Source organism: Trifolium pratense, linkage group LG5 (genome assembly GCF_020283565.1).
Source record: "Trifolium pratense cultivar HEN17-A07 linkage group LG5, ARS_RC_1.1, whole genome shotgun sequence".
In the NCBI taxonomy this organism is placed as follows: Eukaryota; Viridiplantae; Streptophyta; class Magnoliopsida; order Fabales; family Fabaceae; genus Trifolium; species Trifolium pratense.
The window spans coordinates 45,461,349-45,483,448 of record NC_060063.1 but is presented as its reverse complement, the minus strand read 5'-3'; the positions used below and the strand labels follow the sequence as shown (position 1 = coordinate 45,483,448).

Below are 22,100 nucleotides of genomic sequence, written 5' to 3'. Positions count from 1 at the left end.
GTTATCTGTAAAAGTATAGTCTTCTTCATGTTAGTATATAGCAGAAACCAATATTATAGTGAAACTAATATTATAGGGAAACCAATATTACAGCAGAAACCAATATTATAGTGAAATCAATATTTTAAACATGTACATCGTAATAACATATTATACCAACATTTGTAAACATATTATTAACATTTTAACTAAGAATGTGAAGAAGAACAAAATATTATAGTGAAACTAATATATCAAATTATTATAGTGAAACTAATGTATCAAATTATTAACATTTTAATGTATCAAATCACTAATGTATCAAATCACCATTTACAGTAACATTGACTGTGAAAATGACGGCGACAACGGCGAAACGGATAGAGAGGGAGACAGCGAGCGGTGCTGGTACTGACAATTTCACTGTTCAGATTCTTTGGTAATCTCCTGGGAAAGAAGAAGAAGAGGAGGAGACAGTGAAATTATTAACATTTTAATGTATCAAATCACTAAGAATGTGAAGAAGAACAAAATATTATAGTGAAACTAATATTATAGTGAAACCAATATTATAGCAGAAACCAATATTATAGTGAAATCAATATTTTAAACATGTACATCGTAATAACATATTATACCAACATTTGTAAACATATTATTAACATTTTAACTAAGAATGTGAAGAAGAACAAAATATTATAGTGAAACTAATATATCAAATTATTATAGTGAAACTAATGTATCAAATTATTAACATTTTAATGTATCAAATCACTAATGTATCAAATCACCATTTACCGTAACACTGACTGTGAAAATGACGGCGACAACGGCGAAACGGATAGAGAGGGAGACAGCGAGCGGTGCTGGTACGGAAAATTTCACTGTTCAGATTCTTTGGTAATCTCCTGGGAAAGAAAAAGAAGAGGAGGAGACAGTGAAATTATTAACATTTTAATGTATCAAATCACTAAGAATGTGAAGAAGAACAAAATATTATAGTGAAACTAATATTATAGTGAAACCAATATTATAGCAGAAACCAATATTATAGTGAAATCAATATTTTAAACATGTACATCGTAATAACATGTTATACCAACATTTGTAAACATATTATTAACATTTTAACTAAGAATGTGAAGAAGAACAAAATATTATAGTGAAACTAATGTATCAAAATATTATAGTGAAACTAATGTATCAAATTATTTATTGGTTTGATTGGTAATTCAAGCTCTGAAGCATTATAACCTCTGAACCGGTGCTTCAACCAATGCTTCAACCTCTGAACCGGTGCTTCAACCAATGCTTCAACCTCTGAAGCTGACATAAGCTCTGAAGCATTGTTTTGCTTGTTCTGATACGCGTTTCTGTTTTACTTAGCTTTTTAGAGTTAGTTAGTTAGTTTTGTATAGTTATAATTCAGTTACGTTTTGTTTGTCCTAGGTAGTTATGCAGTTACTTGCATTTGAAGTAACCACCTATTGTATATAAACAAATAAGGCCCTTTGTGGAAGAATAAGATTTTACTTTTTCCTTTATTCAATTTCTGCTTATTCTAAATTCATTATTCATTCATCTTTCATATATCATCCTTCAGTGCTCTTTGTTTTGGGTTAATCCCCAACAAAGTGGTATCTAGAGCTTTCACGATCCAAGGGATCTTGATTCGGATCTTTCACCAAGAAAGAGAATCAAAGGTTGCAGTGATTCAATCATGGCTGGGAAGAGTAATTTCCATGCGAATTTGCCAATTCTTGATGGAAAGAACTGGGATACATGGGTCAAACAAATGAATGTGATATTCATTGTTCAAGAAGTGGATGAACAAGTGAAGACAGTTCTTGATCCATTACCAGCAAATGCAACAGCAGAACATAGAACAACGTTCAGAGAAGCACTGAAGAAAGATAGCAAGGCTCTATTTCTCATTCATCAATGTGTTGATGCCAAGGTATTTGAGAAGATTGCAGATTTCACAACGTTCAAAGAGGCTTGGGACACTTTGCAGAAGAGCTATGGTGGTGATGCAAAGGTCAAGAAAGTGAAATTGCAAGCCTTGAAGAGACAATATGAGCTGCTGGAGATGAAGAATGATGAGACAATTGCAGATTACTTCACAAGAGTGGTGACTCTCACCAATCAGATGAAGAATTGTGGAAGTAATCTTGCTGAACAGGAAACAGTGGAAAAGGTACTTAGAACTTTAACTTCAAAATTTGAGCACATTGTGGTGACAATTGAAGAAACAAAAGACTTAAGTGAAATCAAGATTGAAGACTTGCAAAGCACACTTGAGGCTCATGAGATGAAGCATGGTGGAAGAAACCATGGCAAAGAAGATGAGCAAGCCTTGTTTGTAAAGTTCAAAAAGTACCAAGATGACAAAAAGAAATGGCAGAAAAAGAAAGAGTTCAAGAAAGGGAAAGAAAGTGTTGAAGACAAGCCTGAATCCTCAAAAGAAGGAGGAGGGAAAAAGAAGAATTATCAAAAGAAGGATAAGAGCACCATTCAGTGTTACAATTGTGACAAATATGGTCACTATGCTAAAGAATGTAAGGCTCCTAAGAAGAACCAAAGTCAAAACAGTGGAGAAGAAGCAAATGTGGCACAGGATGATTCAACATCAGAAGATGATGTGAATTTCATGGTGACAATTACTGATGAAGCAGCAGATTCCATGGTTTGGTACTTTGATACAGGGTGCTCAAATCATATGACAGGGAATAGAAGCATCTTAACTGATTTTGACAAGTGTCTCAACACAAAGATCAGGCTAGCAGATAGCAATTCCATTGCAGCTGAAGGCATTGGAAATGTAGTGATACAGAGAAATAATGGAAGGAAAGCAATGATTGAGAAAGTTCTATATGTACCTGGTATGAAATGTAACTTGATGAGTGTAGGTCAGTTACTTGAGAAAGGGTTCAGGGTAGTGCTAGAAGATGAAGCACTGAAACTCTTTGATTCAAAGAACAGATTAATTCTGAAAACAGCACAAAGCAAGAATAGAACCTTCAAGAGTCAAATCAAAGCAATTGAAGCTGAATGCTTAGTTGCAACTGCTGAAAGTAAAGACAGTGACTTATGGCACAAGAGGTATGGTCATTTGAATTTCAAAAGCTTGTCTATGCTTAATTCAAAGAACATGGTGTTAGGACTGCCTAGTGTTATACCTCCAGTCGATACATGCACTGTATGTTTGTTAGGAAAACATCCTAGATCATCTTTTAAAAGTAACTTGCCTATGAGATCTAGTGAAGTGCTAAATGTTGTGCATTCTGATATTTGTGGACCAATTGATGTGTTATCAACTGGTGGAAACAAATATTTTATCACATTTGTTGATGAGTATTCAAGGATGATATGGCTATATCATATAAAGGCTAAAAGTGATGCATTTGAAGTGTTTAAGAAATTTAAAACACTGGTTGAAAAACAAAGTGACAAGTCAATAAAGGTGTTGAGAACTGATGGTGGAGGAGAATATACATCAAAGGAATTTGAGAATTATTGCAAAGAGCATGGCATAATTCATGAAATTACAGCACCATACACTCCTCAACACAATGGTCTTGCTGAGAGAAGGAATAGAACTATCCTGGATATGGCTAGAAGCATAGTAAAGCAGAAGGGTTTGCCACATAGATTTTGGGGTGAGGCAGTTTCTACTGCAGTATATATCCTAAACAGATGTCCTACCAAATGCTTAGACAAAGTGCCAGAAGCTATATGGAGTGGTTCAACTCCATCTGTGAAACACTTAAAGGTGTTTGGTTCCTTGAGTTACAAGCATGTGCCAGATGCAAAGAGAAAGAAGCTAGATGACAAAAGTGAACCTGTGATATTTGTTGGATATCATAGAACTGGTGCATATAGACTGTACAATCCCACATCAGACAAGATAGAGATCAGCAGAGATGTGAAAGTACTTGAGAATGAAAGCTGGGATTGGAAACAGAAATCTGTATCTAAGAAAACTTGTGAAGTGGACTTGGATGATGGATTGAGCAACATAGATGAACCAGTTACTTTTGTTAATCCAAATCAAGGTACTAATCATGAATAAAATATGCACACCTCAAGTGATGATGATGATAGAGTTCATATGACATCAAGACCTCACAGAGTTACTCAGATTCCAAGAAGGTTAGCAGATTGTGAGATGGTTCCAGATAATGCTGTAGACAATGAGGGTGACATTGTGCATTATGCTATGCTTGCAGACACTGAACCTTTAGATGTCAAGAGTGCACTAAAGAGTAAAGTGTGGTTAGAAGCAATGATTGATGAGCTAAAGTCAATTGAAAAGAATAAGACATGGGACCTGTGCAAGCTACCTTCAGATAAAAGAGCAATTGATGTGAAGTGGGTGTACAAAGTGAAGCAAAATCCTGAGGGCCAAGTAATCAAGTACAAGGCAAGGCTTGTGGCCAAAGGTTTTCTGCAAAAGCAAGGCCTAGACTATGATGAAGTGTTCTCTCCTGTGGCAAGGCATGAAACTATAAGGCTGGTTATTGCACTAGCTTGTAGCAGAAGATGGCCTTTATTCCATTTAGATGTAAAGTCAGCATTCTTAAATGGACCATTGGAAGAAGATGTATATGTCAAGCAACCACCTGGTTTTGAATTGAAAGGTAAAGAAGATAAAGTGCTGAAACTGAACAAAGCTTTGTATGGTTTGAAACAAGCTCCAAGAGCTTGGAACAAGAGAATTGACCAATTCTTTGTTGTACAAGGATTTGTGAAATGTAGTGTGGAATATGGTGTGTATGTTAAATACAGTGAGAACAAGCATATGTTAATCATATGTTTGTATGTTGATGACTTGTTAGTGACTGGAAGCTCACTAGCAGAGATTGAAAATTTCAAATCACAGATGAAGAGTGAATTTGAAATGACCGACTTGGGAAAACTCACCTATTTCTTAGGAATGGAGCTGTTATATACTGCAAAGGGGGTGATACTGCATCAAGCAAAATATGCCATTGAGATTTTGAGAAAGTTTGAAATGCTTGATTGCAATTCATCAGTTACACCTGCAGACACAAGACTTAAGCTGGAAGTAGATGAAAACAGTGATACTGTGGACTCTACTATATTCAGACAATTGATTGGTTCACTAAGGTACTTGTGTCAAACTAGACCTAATATTAGCTATGCAGTTGGCTATGTAAGCAGGTTTATGAGCAAACCACTGAAGCCTCATCTACTGGCTGCTAAGAGGATACTCAGATACATCAATGGCACAATACACTATGGTGTGCTATTTCCATATTCAAAAGATAGTGTGAAACTTGAATTAAATGGATTCTCTGATGCTAATTGGTGTGGAGACAAAGTAGACAAGAGGAGTACAAGTGGTTATCTGTTTAAATTCCAAAATGCACCAGTCTCATGGTGTTCTAAGAAGCAGTCAGTGATTGCTCTCTCTAGCTGTGAAGCAAAATACGTTGCAGGATCCTTGGCTGCTTGTCAAGCTAATTGGCTACAATCACTTCTCAATGAAATGAAGATCATTGACAACATCACAGTAATGCTGAAGATTGACAACAAATCAGCAATTAACTTGGCTAAAAATCCTGTTAGCCATGGTAAAAGTAAACACATTGAGACAAGATTTCACTTCCTTAGGGACCAAGTCAACAAAGGAAAGTTAAGCTTGGAGTATTGTTCCACTAACAATCAACAAGCTGATATAATGACTAAGGCTGTGAAGAGAGATCAGTTTCTCAAGCTCAGGAGGGAAATAGGGATTGTATGCTTCGATAGCTTGTCTTAAGGAGGAGTATTGGTTTGATTGGTAATTCAAGCTCTGAAGCATTATAACCTCTGAACCGGTGCTTCAACCAATGCTTCAACCTCTGAACCGGTGCTTCAACCAATGCTTCAACCTCTGAAGCTGACATAAGCTCTGAAGCATTGTTTTGCTTGTTCTGATACGCGTTTCTGTTTTACTTAGCTTTTTAGAGTTAGTTAGTTAGTTTTGTACAGTTATAATTCAGTTACGTTTTGTTTGTCCTAGGTAGTTATGCAGTTACTTGCATTTGAAGTAACCACCTATTGTATATAAACAAATAAGGCCCTTTGTGGAAGAATAAGATTTAACTTTTTCCTTTATTCAATTTCTGCTTATTCTAAATTCATTATTCATTCATCTTTCATCTATCATCCTTCAGTGCTCTTTGTTTTGGGTTAATCCCCAACATTATTAACATTTTAATGTATCAAATCACTAATGTATCAATCACCATTTACCGTTAAACTGAAACTGTGAAAATGACGGCGACGACGGCGAAACGGATAGAGAGGGTGACAGCGAGCGGTGCTGGTAGTGACAAAGAGAGGTGATGGCGGAGAATGGTGTTGAGACAGACGGAGAGTTTGATTTCAGCGGCGAGTTGCAAGGAGATGACGGCGGTGAATGATTAGCAAGGAATCCTAATAGTGAAATTGTGTAAGGGAAGAAGAAGAAGAAGATGGACGTGATTGATTAGCAAGGAATAAGGAGATGATAGTGGTGAATGATTAGCAAAGAGTTTACATGTTTCTTTCAATTTTTTTCTTTTTTAACCTGAACCGTTGATTTGTTTTATTGCCACATGTCACAGATCTAGGAAACTAATGGAGGAAAAGGAGGATATACTAATGGAGCTGATCTCAACTCGTTTTTTTGAGTATAATTAGAAATGTAATTCTGATTTTTGAAACACGCATTCGGTATATCAATAACCGTTCGAATATTGTTTGACAAAAAAATTATTGACAAAAAAAATTACTGTTTGGATAAGATTCGATAAACTTGAATTTAGATTGTCTGATCCTGATGGAATGATGATAGCAAGCCCACAAATCAAAGGCCCAATAGGATGAAATCGAAGCCCTATTGGGATGGGGACTATGTTTCTAAGTGAGTCTAGTAATCAGTAATTTATTGTTATTTGAATTTCCTTCAAGAGGCCTTGGGCCCATTTAACTTTCCTTCAAGAGGCTTTTAGCCCATTTAGCTTTTGGTCCACTTAGCAGCTAAGAAAGAAAAACCCTAGCTATATAATTGTACAAGCTGCCTCCTTAGAGGATATGAATGAAGTATTTTATTTTTACAGTTTTATATTCCGCCTCTTTTATTGTCTTCTAGTATAATTCCTCCTTTGCGATAACTAACGCGTGAACCTAGCATCATTGGTGCTTTCATCGATTTGAACCATGCCTAGAACCTCGAATCCCACCAACAAAGACCTTGATGAATCTATTCAGGCAGTCACTCAACAATTCGAAGAAACAAACAGCCGCTTGACCGCAAGCTTGGGTGAGGTGAACACAGCCATTGCAGACACCAACAACCGTTTAGCTGAAGAGTTGGGAGTTCTACACACCAGGTTTGACACCCAACAACACTCTTTTCAGCAATATTCATTGCAGACGCATTCAAAGCTTTTGTTACTCCTGCAGCAACCGCGACCACTACACCAGCAGCAACATCCACAGTTTACGCAGCAGTCTGCGACACAACTGAACCGGATTCAGCAGTCACGGTGACCGCCGCCGCGACCAGCACTACCACCACCAACGTTTTCACCGAAGCAGGTATCCTCCCTTCTCCATCAGTACCGCCTGGTTATGAAATTATTCTTAACCCTACCCCAACACCCATACACATCCCTATTCACACCACACCTCCCCCACTCACCCTACCACTTAACCACACAACTCAAAACTTTCTTTCAACTCCCATTCAAACACCTCTGCACACCACTACCATTCCTTTTACCCTACCAACCATTCCTAATATCCCAATTTTTCCCACTACAACCATTACCACTCCATTACAACCACCTTACCAAATTGGTACTTATACCCCACCTATCATGAACACCTCTATTTACCCCCCACCGCCACCTTTTCCACCACCACCTTCACAACCTAAGGGTACTTCCACACCAACAACTTACCCAAATTACACACCCCCACCAAACTACACACCCCCACCACCACTATTTCCACCTTACCCAAATTTTTTGCATCATTCATCCTTACCGCATTCACATAACAGCCCACAACCCCAATTTCGTAACCCTAAGATCGAAATGAGTACTTTTGATGGAACAAATGCTTTGGATTGGCTTTTTCAAGCAGAACAATTTTTCCTATTTTATAATGTTCCGTTAGAAAATCGAATGACAATGGCTGCTTTCTATATGAAAGGGGAAGCTCTTAGTTGGTATAAATGGATGTTCCAAAACCAACAGTTATCTGATTGGCATTCTTTTTCTCGAGATCTTGAGTTACGTTTTGGTCCCTCAACGTATGAGAACCATCAGGCACAATTATTCAAACTGAAACAAACTGGTACTGTCTCGGAATATCAAGCAAATTTTGAAAAACTAGTAAACAGAGTTTTGGGTTTACCTGCAGATGCTATGCTTAACTGTTTTATTTCCGGACTACAACATGACATAAAAAACGAGCTAGCCATCCAACGACCCTACAACATTTCTCAAGCCATTGGTTTAGCCAAATTGGTGGAAGCTAAGTTACGTGACAGCAGACAAAAATACCCAAGACCCTTCATCCCAACTACTAATACAAATACCCCATCCCAGCACAATAAGCCCACCACTTTCAACCCAAATTACGCTAAACCATCCACCACACCTAACACAGCTAAACCCACCCCCTCCACCCCACCAAGGCTTCCAATCAGACGCCTTTCCCCAGCCCAAATGCAAGAAAGACGCGCATTGGGACTCTGCTACAACTGTGATGAAAAATGGATAGTAGGCCATCGTTGCGCTACGGGTCATTATCTGTTACTAATTCTTGACCCTGAGGACCCAATGGATCTCAGTAACCAACAAGTGGAATCTGATCCAGAACCAGAACCAACTGTGACAGCAGATGAAACGTATTTCCAGCTATCACCCCAAGCTCTTACGGGTAAATTTTCCCCTCAAACCCTGAAGTTCAAAGGTCTATTGCATGGTTTACTAGTTACTGTTCTCATAGACACTGGCAGCACTCATAATATCTTACAACCTCGCATTGCATCGCACTTACAAATTCCCTCTCAACCTATCCCAAATTTTTCAGTTATGGTGGGCAATGGATCTCACATTCAGTGTTCAGGGTTGTGCCAAGATGTCCCAATTACACTACAAAATAAATTGTTTCACATACCCTTTTACCTACTTCCTATCGAAGGAGCAGATGTTGTTCTCGGTATGGAATGGCTACGCAAATTAGGCCCTATATTTGCCGATTTTTCTATCCCATCCATCTCATTCACCCATGACAATAACAAGGTCACCCTTCAAGGGGACCCTCAATACCTCCCTCAACAGTCAACCTACCACCAAATTTGTCACCTCTTACACACTGACTCAATAGCCTCAATGCACCTGCTCTCATACATCCCAACAGCAGAGGCCACAACCTCCACAACCCAACAGACTTTGGACTCCATTTCCCATACCGTACCCCCTAACATTTGGCAATTACTTCAAAAATACCCATCGGTTTTTGACACTCTTCACGGCCTTCCCCCATCACGGCAACATGATCACTCCATCCCATTACTACCTAATACACCCCCAGTCAATGTGAAACCATACAGATACCCCCACTCTCAAAAGGAAGCAACGACCACCATTATACATGACATGCTGCAAGAGGGCATTATTGTTCCTAGCAATAGCCCATACTCCTCTCCCGTCCTACTAGTTCGAAAAAAAGATGGTACTTGGCGCTTTTGCGTTGATTATCGTGCCCTAAACGCTGTGACTGTTCGAGACCGTTTCCCTATTCCTACCATCGATGAACTACTTGATGAGTTAGGTTCAGCGTCTGTTTTTACGAAAATAGACCTACGCTCTGGTTATCATCAAATTAGGGTTATACCGGAAGACACACACAAAACAGCCTTTCGCACTTTTGATGGCCATTATGAATTTCTGGTTATGCCATTTGGCTTAACAAATGCGCCGTCTACTTTTCAATCAGCCATGAACGACTTGTTTCGTCCATATTTACGACGGTTTGTTTTAGTTTTCTTTGATGATATTCTTGTTTACAGCCGGAGTTATTCTGATCATTTATTACATTTAAAACTTACGCTTGATTTACTTGCTTCAAATTTCTTTGTTGCAAAATTATCTAAGTGTGTGTTTGCTGTTCATAAGGTTGATTACTTAGGTCATTATTTCTGTTGATGGTGTTACCCCGGATTCAGATAAAATTCAAGCTATTCTAGACTGGCCATCGCCACGTTCACTCACGGCACTTCGGGGATTTCTCGGCCTCACCGGTTTTTATAGACGGTTTGTCCGCCACTACGCCACACACGCCGCTCCTCTCACCGATTTGTTAAAGTCCACTAAGTTTACATGGAATACAGACGCCGAAGCAGCATTTACAACATTAAAAACAAAAATGACTTCTACTCCGGTGTTGGTGCTACCAGATTTCTCCAAAACCTTCGTGGTAGAGACTGATGCTTCTGCTGTAGCCATTGGAGCAGTTCTGGCACAAGATGGTCACCCCATTGCGTTCTTCAGCAAAAAGATGTGCAATCGACTGCAGGCTTCCTCGGTGTACGTTCGTGAGATGTTTGCCATCACTGAAGCAGTTAAAAAATGGCGTCAATATCTTATCGGAAGACATTTTCACATATACACAGATCAAAAGAGTTTGAAAAGTTTATTGGTCCAAACAATACAGACAACAGAACAACAGAAATGGACTTCTAAACTACAAGGTTTTAGCTTTGATATTTTTTATAAACCGGGCAAAACTAACCTTGTTGAAGATGCCTTGAGTCGCAAAGACACTGATACAGTTTCAGACGGCCTCTTGTTATCCTTCTCGTCTTCAGTTCCGGTCCTTCTTTCTACACAGACAGTACTACAAAGGAGAAAAACAAGGTCAAGATCTGGTGTCTCAAATTCTTACTACAAAGGAGCCCACTCAGCAATACAGTTACAAAGAGGGATTGGTTTATTTCAAGAACAGACTATACGTACCAGACACCACTAATCTACGAGCTACCATCCTCAACGAGTTCCATACAACACCAACAGCAGGCCATTCTGGTCTCCAACCAACCCTGGCTCGTATCTCAGCATCTTTTCTCTGGCCCGGCATGTATCGTGAGGTCAAACAGTTCATCCAGCAGTGTATCGTGTGTCAACAAAATAAATATATGCCAACAAAGAAACAGGGGTTACTTCAACCATTAGACATACCCGATAGAGTTTGGGAGGAAATTACTATGGATTTTATCACTCACTTACCTAACTCCTTTGGTCACACTGTGGTTTGGGTCATCTGTGACCGTTTGACTAAATATGTTCATTTCATTGGCCTTCCTGCACGATTCACAGCCAAGGATATAGCCATGCGGTTCTCTACCGAGATCTGTCGCCTCCATGGTCTTCCAAAGTCCATCATCTCCGACCGCGATCCTCTTTTTCTCAGCAACTTCTGGAAAGAACTCTTTCGAGCTCAAGGAACGACCCTGAAATACAGCTCAGCTTATCACCCGGAGACCGACGGACAAACAGAAGTAGTCAACAGAAGCTTAGAGACATACTTACGATGTTTTACCAGTGAACATCCTCGTTAGTGGTTTAAGTTCTTACACATGGCAGAGTACTGGTACAACTCTTCCTTCCACTCAGCTATCAAGATGACTCCGTTCGAAGCTCTATACGGCCGCAGTCCTCCCTCTGTCCTTGACTACGTGCAAGGCTCGTCAAGCAACTCAGAGATCGAACAAACACTAGCAGAAAGACAGAAAATTATCACTGAACTGAAGGAAAATCTTAAACGCAGTAGACAACAGATGGAAGCTCAAGCTAATAAGAAAAGAAGAGATTGTACCTTTGTTACCGGCGATCTGGTTTGGCTCCGTTTACAGCCATACCGCCAACACACCGTCCACCGTCGCGCATCCCAAAAGCTATCACAACGATACTTTGGACCTTTCCCTATCACTCGTCGCATCGGTGTTGTTGCTTACGAACTGGACCTACCATCATCCTCAAAGATTCATCCTGTTGTTCATGTCTCCCAACTTCGTGCTTACCATGGTACTGCAACCTCTTCTCAACCTTCCGTTTTTCCTCCAGAGTTGGACGATGATTTGTGTTTAGAAGAGGTCCATGTTCACGAGAATGAGACCCAAAAGGAGCCAGAGATTGGAACTATCAGAGCTAAAGAGAAGGAAGTACAAAAGCTTAACTTAGAGAACCAAATGAAGAAAGGGAAAACTTCTATCCCTCTTACTGGTACAGCCGCGTTAGATAAGGGACTAGATCTTACAGCAGATACTTTAACACCAAAGACCAACCCTCTGCCCTTGGATTTATTAGCGAATTCCAATGTTACCTCCCCACCGTTGGATCACTGTGCAAGTCTCAAAAAGCAGATTCCTTCACATGTTGTGGATCCACGTGGCGCACTCTTTTCCCCTCCAACTTCCGTCACAAGATCATCTTCACCGTTGATGCCTTCCAACGGTCTCAATTATCGCTCCCATCAAGACAACACCACTTCCCAAGGCCAGCTGGAAATCCCTACTTCCAAGACAAATTTTCCTCCTTGTGATCCAACTTTTCTCCCATCCGCACCGCCCTTCAAACTAAATCACAGCCATTCACTTAACACCAACCTTGAGGACAAGGTTTCTTGTGGGGCGGATAGTATTGATAGCAAGCCCACAAATCAAAGGCCCAATAGGATGAAATCGAAGCCCTATTGGGATGAGGACTATGTTTCTAAGTGAGTCTAGTAATCAGTAATTTATTGTTATTTGAATTTTCTTCAAGAGGCCTTGGGCCCATTTAACTTTCCTTCAAGAGGCTTTTAGCCCATTTAGCTTTTGGTCCACTTAGCAGCTAAGAAAGAAAAACCCTAGCTATATAATTGTACAAGCTGCCTCCTTAGAGGATATGAATGAAGTATTTTATTTTTACAGTTTTATATTCCGCCTCTTTTATTGTCTTCTAGTATAATTCCTCCTTTGCGATAACTAACGCGTGAACCTAGCATCAAATGATCACTGATGTTTCTATTGTATAGTTGTTTGTTGGGAACTTTATGATCGCAAGAAACTGAATTCGTATGGTAGGGAGCTAAATATGTTTTTTTAGCTAAAAATAAACCTATTTATTCATTCAAATATGATAAGGTACATTGATTAAACACAAATTTAAAGTCGCTAAAAATAAAAATGATGAATTTGCAAACAAACTCACAAGATACAAGTCAATAGCATAAATTGGAAAAATGTATAAGTCTACTAATATAATATGACTATATTCGAGACTCATTCCTTCGATTTTGCAACTTGACGATGCCAAGTAATCGATTGGGTCTGCATTGGGATCGAAATTAATCGTTTGACCTAAATCAAATGAACAATGCAATGTCACGTTAAGACAACGAAATCACAAAAAAAAAAATACAAAAAAAAAACTAAATATATATGGATCTCACTTTTTTAACTAACGGATAGGAAAAATAATTTGAAAGGGTGATTCAAGATCAACATTGACTTAAAGCAGCCTGCTCCGATACATATGGGAAAAGAAAAAAGCAGTGACGGTTAGGTTTAGAGAGCAGAAGGAAAAAAAGAGGCATGTGATAAAGAGCTACATGTGTTTTTTTTTTAATCCTCTGATTTCAAGGAGAAGAGGAACCCAATAATTTAGAATTCGAACGCGAAGTAAGTAAATAGTCTGACTGAGAATATTCCCACCAAATATCGAACTCAAATTCTTTTAAATGGTACCTTCTAGGAGGAATTAGAGGTCCATATGTTGTTACTTTACTTTTCCTCCTAACATTTCACATTAGTGAATAGATTATCTTATCCTTAATTATGTTACACGGTAGTTAGGATTGCAGTATTTTCTTAAAGTATTTATAGGATGGACACACAAAACAAGACCAACCAGAGGCAGACACTTATAGGTTGGGAAAGAAGAAACTTATTGAGTGAGTGAGTGCTTTTTCTATAGCCTGCAAGGTTCTTCTAATGGCTTCAGTTGGTACAGTCAAATTTTTATTGTGCTTTGTTCTATGGCTCTGGAACTGCAACTTTCTACCTCCTTGTCAAGGTTCATTCTTGTCATCAATCTCCCAACATTTTCTTCATATCAATTTTTTTTGTTCCTTTCTAGCTACCATATAGAAGCTAAATTATAGTGTCCTTTTGCATCTGAATTTTTTGGTTAGATCATTGCATCTAAGTTATAATCTCCTTCTATGTGTTTCTGGTTGCCATTTTGGGATGAATTTGTAAATGTAGTATGTGGCAACTAGGGGTTCTGTTTTTCTTCTTTTTTCATCTAAAATTTCATTTCACTTGCAAAAGGGTTTGTTAGGAATTTGGATTGGCTCATTGAATTGGCATAAACATTTGTGTTGTGAGAGCTTATACACAGAGCTTATGATCTGTGTTCATAAGTTTTGTTTTCAGCTTATTTCTATAAACTTTCCACGATAGCTTATGAAAACACCACAATAGCTCTTATATGATCTTAACTAAGTTGTTCATCTCAAACTCAGCTTCCTAGTTATTGATTGAACTATTGAGCAATTTAATTTGTTTTGTTGGTCATGAAAATAGTACTATCTTTTTCTCTTCAACTAGTTAGGCCACAAAATGAAAATAGTATTTTTTTTATATTTTTTTAGTAATCCTTTAATTCTCGTGGGAAAGGGTCCTGATAATCCAGAGTTCAGCCATGGAGTAAGTTAAAATTGGCTATTCCTACCAGAAATCGAACTCGAGTTCTCCAGAAAGATTTGTTATGGGAAAACTCATTAGGCACTTGAGCCTAATATCTTGATTTAGTTACTATTATTGCATTTTAATACTTTTATGTGTTCTTTTGTGTAGAAAAGGACTTAATTATCTCTCAAATTACAACATTAATTAATAATTGATTGAAATTTGATTACTAGTCAACAAGAGACTAAAATTGGAGCAACAAAATTTTGATTTTGTAGGTAAACAAGAAGTGTATCCATTTATAAAAAAAGCAAGTTCATTTTCATCACCATCAATATCAACTACATCACTCAACAAAGCTTATGATTACATAATTGTTGGAGGTGGAACTGCAGGGTGTCCATTAGCAGCAACATTATCTCAAAATTTCAGTGTTTTATTACTTGAAAGAGGAGGTGTTCCTTTCACTAATCCAAATGTAACATTTCTTGAAAATTTTCACATTACCTTGGCAGACACTTCATCAACTTCAGCTTCTCAATATTTTCTTTCAACTGATGGAGTTTTTAATGCAAGGGGAAGAGTTTTGGGTGGTGGTAGTGCTATCAATGCTGGTTTCTATACTAGAGCAAGTTCAAGGTAATTCAATTTTTCATATAAGTTGGTTTTTCTAAGGGTGTGTTTGGTTGTCTTGCTATAATAATTGATTTTCAATAAACTGATTTTATAAAATTATTTTTATTTACCAATTTTTTTTTTTTTTTTTGACAAAATTTACCAATCATGTTAACAAGTGTTTTAAGGACACTTATTAAGGAAGTCAAAAGTAATGTTTTTGTGTTGGAAATATTTTTTTTTACTAAAGAAAATAAATTAATTTTTTAAACTTTTAAAAATTTGAATTCACCAATTTTCACCGAAATAATTTTATATTTGGTTTCTTAATCAATGGTCTAAGGTTACTCGTTAATATTTCTTTTTTTTTTTTGTCAAGTAATATTTTTTTATTTGAAAAGTGATTTGAATGTAAAATAATTTTGGAAAATGAGTTCAATTAATTTTGAATGTATGAATGATATTTTAAGTCAAAAGCTAAATTCCAACTTCGAATTAAAATTAATTTTGAGTATGTCTCTCCGGACGTAAAAGCTAACTACTTGTGTTTTTCAGTTGTTTATTTATTGTTTTCATATTCATTTTTCCACATTTCATTATTGCTATCTATTTTTTATTAATACTTTTTCCAGAGGAATACATTGCATCTAGTTGAGGTATTGTGGCATATGGTGATGTATTAACTATTTGTCAGTGTTTTATTCTTCTGTGTTAATAATAATAAAAAAATACTACAATACATACAAAAGTTAAATTTTTATTTATTATTCAAATTTACTTTTTTAATGAATATAGCTGCACTTTCATTATAAATATAATATTAAAACTATCTTTGTTTCACATATAAGAAAAGAAAGAAAAAGTTGTTTACATGAGAAAAAAAAAAATCAAATTGTGGTAAAAAGAAGATTAATTAGGTAAAGAAAAAAAAAAGATTAGGTAACAATAAACCAACAGTTTAATTACTTTCGTAGCTAGTTCCTACTGAAATTGTAGTGAATGATTATTGTATAAAATTGTTAATGTTTTTTAAGTTAAATAATCTATTGTCAATTTTTTAAAATAGTAACCTAACTAATATTTCGGTCGAATTTAAAACATCACAATAAGATCCAAAGTAGGTGATTGAAATGTTTAATATAAGGTTGACAACTAGGTAGTATTATACATATAATATGCATTGCATCCACATGTCAAATCTTTACACTAATTTTCCCTCTCTAACTAACACCTGAAATTGTGAAATATTGCTACCACCACCACCACGTGCAATTGTATTCTAGAAATAAAATATAGTACTATAGTATATTTCCAAGTAACATTATACTAATTTCTTCACTTATCATTAGAATTTGGCCTTCTAGATTATTATCTCCATATTTTGTGGAAAGATCTATTGGGATAGATTTAGATTATATTTTTTTTGGTAACATTGGGATAGTTTAGATATGATCTAATAAATAAAAACCTATATAATTAATTTGCTAAGAGTGACTACTAGCAAGAAAAAAATGGGCACCAAAATAGGCATTAAGAAAGAAAAAATGTAAGTAGATTGCATGCGGGAACTGCATGCAATCTAATCTTAAACCATATATAGAGATTATTTTGTCTTATTTTGTGAAAATGCAATGTCAACCGTACAATCTCAAATCGATGGCCAACAATGTATATTTGTGGCCGTTTTCCACGGTGGAGAATTTCGATCCCAAAAAAATTGTTGCAAATCCTTGCAATATAGGAGTACTAGTAGTAAATACTAGTAACAACCCCCCTTCATTTTAGGGACATTTATGTTTGCATCTTTCTTAGACGGAACTCTTCTAAATTCATTCATATTGAATTAAATGCTACTTGTGGTCCTTTGTGATCGATTAGGTAGCAAGGAGGGTCAGATTTGATGAAATACATTGATTGTCAATTTGCATTTGAAAACCTCCAAATTTGGTGAAAGTCATTAAGGATGCTCATTAGATATCATGATCTATATGTAGGAAAATTGAACCACCAGGAGTATCTTTAATAAATATTGCTTCATTATAAAAAAAGATTTATACATACATTAAATTATACTATCTTACATCATATGTATTTGTATGCCTAATAATAAGTCCAAAATCCCTTAACCCATCTACTAAGTCTATTAATCATGGTCCCATGTTGAGAGAACTTTTTGACTCCAAAATTTATTTTTCTGTGGGCCGGGGTTAGGGACTTCGTTATCCCTTTTGTTTGTCGAGAGCTTCTCTTCATGCTGAACTCAGAAAATTCAATTTTGTCTTTGATATTTGGAAAACACATTCTGAAATTTTTATAAAGGTAAAAAAATTCGGAAAACACATTCCAAATTTTTTATTGAAAAACAGAAATAAAAATTAAAGAAAAAAGAGAAACGTGGAGTGAAAAGATAAGCTATCTTATTTGTAGCCATAATATTTTGAGGTTAATTTATATATAAAAAATATTTTCTTATGTGGGTCACCATTAGCCCACATGGCTTTTGGGGGGGCTTTGAAGTAAATTTTTTCATACTAAGTCAATAGTAACATTTTGGTCTTATATACATCCAAAGTTTAATTTCCTCAGAGTAGTTGTAAAACAACCATTAGTGTGACTTTAATTTTTTTTATTTTTTATTTTAGCAGCAGTGGTTTACTCCCTCCGTATCACAATATACGTCGCTTTCACACTTTTACACATATTAAGAAATGTAACTAATGTTGTATGAAAAAGAGAGTTTATAAGTTGATTTACAAAATTGTTCTTCATTTATGGTATAGAAAATATAAATTGAAAAATTGAAAGAAGAGAAAGTAATAAATAGTTAAGAGTATAATAGGAAAAATAACATTAAATACTTCAATGATAATATAAAGCGACATATATTGTGATACAAAATTTTTCCCCAAAGTGACATATATTATGGTACGGAGGGAGTATTAATTAGAGGCTACAAGCATGTAACTAACACATGTTGTGGTTTAGTAGATAGAAGGCATTTTGAGTAATTTATGTCTCCAATTTTTCCAAGCAAGGTCCCCCAGTCTTTGCTGTCTTCAGTGTCTTGTCTATGCTATAATTAATTGCAACAATTTTCCTACAAAAATTAATTTAATTCATTAACTATTTGGCAAATCTTCTTTATTAATTCAACTCATATACTTCCAACTTAAGCACATATGTATGTAGTTCATACCTATTAATTAGTTTCTCCAAATATAGAATGTTACACTTCCAAACTCCTATTTTGAAGCAATAATCTTGTCATAATCTAATAATAATCTTGTTATATTATAATTGTAACTTTAATTTGTCAAAGAATCACAACCAATTGTATATATGACTTTTAACTTGTAAGATACTTTTAATTATAGTTAAATATGTTTAATGATCCAACGGTTATAATTGATTTACAACGTATAAATTTTATACTATGATATCGTTCATCGGTTAGAAAATTTATACTTTTGCAAAAAAAATTAGAAAACTAATATGGAACATGAAATGCAGGTTTATAAACAAGGTAGGATGGGATACAAAGCTAGTAAATGAGTCATACCCTTGGGTTGAGAAGCAAATTGTTCATCGTCCGAAGTTTTCGCCATTTCAGAGAGCATTGAGGGATAGCCTTATAGACACTGGTGTCTCTCCTTATAATGGCTTTACCTATGATCATATTTATGGAACAAAGGTTGGTGGAACAATTTTCGACAGATTTGGTCGCCGTCACACAACTGCAGAACTTCTTGCTTCTGGAAACCCTGACAAACTTACAGTTTTGGTCCACGCCACTGTCCAAAAGATCGTTTTCGATACAACAGGTATATATAATATATCATGAGATTTCAAGTTTCTTTTCGGTCAAAGTCATGACGCGAGCCATTTGATATCTATCAATGGCTTAGATAGACCGACTGCGATGAAAACATGGAATTCTGACTGCAGAGGATCCAAATACAAAGTTATCGCGAATTAGGCCATTGAAAGTAACTTATGACTAATATAGGTACTATGCTGATGTTGTAGGTAAAAGACCAAAAGCTATAGGAGTTATTTTCAATGATGAAAATGGGAAACAACATGAAGCAATGCTTGGAAATGATATGCAAAGTGAAGTGATATTGTCTAGTGGAGCAATTGGAAGTCCTCAAATGCTATTGCTAAGTGGAATTGGTCCTAAAGATGAACTTCAAAATTTGAACATATCAGTGGTCCTTAACAATCCATTTGTTGGGAAGGGAATGATTGATAATCCTATGAACAATATTTTTGTTCCTTCTAATAGGCCAGTTCATCAGTCACTCATACAAACTGTTGGTATCACCAAGAAAGGTGTGTACATTGAGGCTAGCAGTGGGTTTAGTCAGTCCAATAGCAGCATTCATTGCCATCATGGTATCGTGTCAGCTGAGGTACGCGATAATATTTCTCTAAATTTACAAAATAGAGTTTAAATACCGTCGATCACTTTGGAATCCTTATAGTCTGTTTGGTTTGCGAAAACATTTTCTACTTTCATTTTTCGCTTTGTTTCTTGATTTCAATGACTAGTAGTTGTCATTTTCACTGTTTCGTGTACGAATAGGACTATTTCGCAATTAAAAATGAAAACAGGAAACGTTTTCTCAAACCTAATATGCTGTTAACAAATAGATGAAAACTTTATATTTTTCAATGATAAACCAGATTGGTCAACTTTCTACAATTCCTCCTAAGCAAAGATCAATAGAAGCAATTCAAGCTTACGTAAAGAGCAAGCGAGATATACCGGTCGAAGCATTTAACGGAGGCTTTGTATTAACAAAAGTAGGCAGTGCTTGGTCAGTAGGTGAGCTCAAGTTGAATAACACCAATGTGGATGACAATCCTACTATTACCTTCAACTACTTCAGTCATCCATACGATCTGAAGCGCTGCGTCGAAGGGGTCCGCATGGCAGTTAAAGTAGTTCAATCGGAACACTTCACAAACTATACATTGTGTAAGAAAGAAAGCATAGAGAAAATTCTTAACATTAGTGTGAAAGCTAATGTCAACTTCATACCAAGACATGCCAATGACACAACTTCACTAGAGCAGTTTTGCAAAGACACTGTTATCACAATTTGGCACTATCATGGTGGATGTCATGTGGGGAAGGTAGTTGATCCTGATTACAAGGTTCTTGATGTTGAAAGACTTCGAGTCGTCGATGGCTCGACATTTACTGAATCACCAGGAACAAATCCTCAAGCCACTGTAATGATGATGGGAAGGTATGCATACATGAATCATATTCACAACACTAATAAACACGTGTTAGAAAAAATCTAAGGTTAAATATATTTTTAGTCCTTATAAAATTTACGTACGTTTTTTGGTTTTAGGTCCTGTGTTATGAAATTGCATGCTTAAAGGGACTAAAAACATACAAATACAATTTTTAATGTGTAAGGGACTTAAAATGGATACAGCGACAAAAAATAATCGAGATAATTATAGCGACTAAAAACATATTTAACCCTAAAATCCAATTATACGAGCTATGCTACATGTTACAGAAGTTGGATATGATTATGAATAATGTATTTATATTTGTGACAGGTACATGGGAGTGAAGATTTTGAGAGATAGGTTGGGGAGATTGGCTGGTATATAAGGAGGAATAATTGTGCTGTGTGAAGATAAATTCAAGTCTTAAAAAAAAACCAACAAATGTGTGTAATATGAAGATAAGAAAAGCTGTTGCACATCAAAAGCAAAAAAAAAAAAAATTGGCTGTAGAATTTTGGAAATGAATGTAGTATATTTGTTGTAATTTCTAGAAAACAGTTATTATTATTAGTAATCAAGAAATTAATTCTTACCTTTTTGAAGAGGAAAAAGTTACTTTTATGAAGTTTTTTACTTCTGTTTCAAGGTAAATGGAATAGTCATTTTGAGTTTGTAATTTTTTTATTAATTTGGCATAAAAAACCTGATTACAATTATTCAGGACCTTAGCAAATACATAATACACCTTAAGCTTTCTATACTCCAATGGTAACATAAAATAGCTTATACAAGGACAAATTTATTCATTCTGCTCCATAAGTTTGGTTTGGAGCATAAGAACGGCACCCACTTTCAAAGCGCTTTTTTACCATTAGCAAGAACTTTGTTTCACTTGCGTATCATAAGGAAATTGAACAACTACTTCAAATACAGTATCGAGAAATACCGCTCAGGAGAATTGGAATATATTCCAGCTAGATGTGAAGAGTGCCTTCTTACATGGTGAATTACTTGAAGACATTTATGTGGAGCATCCACCTGGATACCAGAAAGAAAACAACAAAGTGTACAAGATAAGCAAAGCACTCTATGGCTTGAAGCAAGCCCCTAGAGCATGGTACAGTACGATTGAAAATTGGTTCAAGCTTGAATTTTTTTAAAAATGCTCCTCTGAACACACTTTATTTGTGAAGTATGATGACAATGGAAAGGTAATCATTGTTAGTTTATATGTTGATGATCTCATATATACCGGCAATAACACCTTGATGATGGATGAATTTAAAAATTCAATGCAAAAAAAGTTTGCAATGACAGACTTAGGAAAATTGAAATACTTCCTTGGAGTAGAAGTAACATAATCTGAGAAGGGTATATTCATTAATCAACACAAGTATGCTTCAGAGATTTTGAGTAGGTTTGGTACAGAAAACTGCAATAAAGTAAGTATCCCCATTGTACTTGGTTGCAAGTTAGTAAAAGATGAAAATTGAAAAGCTACTGATGCAAGGAATTT

General features: G+C 36.1%; 1 protein-coding gene across 1 annotated transcript; it reads left to right on the top strand.

The window, feature by feature from the left end:
* The first annotated feature begins 13,587 nt into the window (after window positions 1-13,587).
* Window positions 13,588-21,186, top strand: LOC123884151 (protein HOTHEAD-like). The gene is made up of 6 exons (XM_045933171.1): window positions 13,588-14,099; window positions 14,995-15,355; window positions 18,842-19,152; window positions 19,358-19,743; window positions 20,018-20,586; window positions 20,915-21,186. Exons 1-6 carry the CDS (start codon window positions 14,018-14,020, stop codon window positions 20,967-20,969), a joined length of 1,764 nt encoding a protein of 587 aa, XP_045789127.1. The 5' UTR covers window positions 13,588-14,017; the 3' UTR covers window positions 20,970-21,186.
* Window positions 21,187-22,100: the final 914 nt, after the last annotated feature.

Excerpts from the sequence above, each read along its gene's own strand:
- LOC123884151 (XM_045933171.1), top strand. The coding sequence starts at position 14,018 with ATGGCTTCAGTTGGTACAGTCAAATTTTTATTGTGCTTTGTTCTATGG. Across the intron at positions 14,100-14,994 it reads CTTTCTACCTCCTTGTCAAG|GTAAACAAGAAGTGTATCCA; the intron begins GTTCATTCTTGT and ends TTGATTTTGTAG. Across the intron at positions 20,587-20,914 it reads ACTGTAATGATGATGGGAAG|GTACATGGGAGTGAAGATTT; the intron begins GTATGCATACAT and ends TATTTGTGACAG.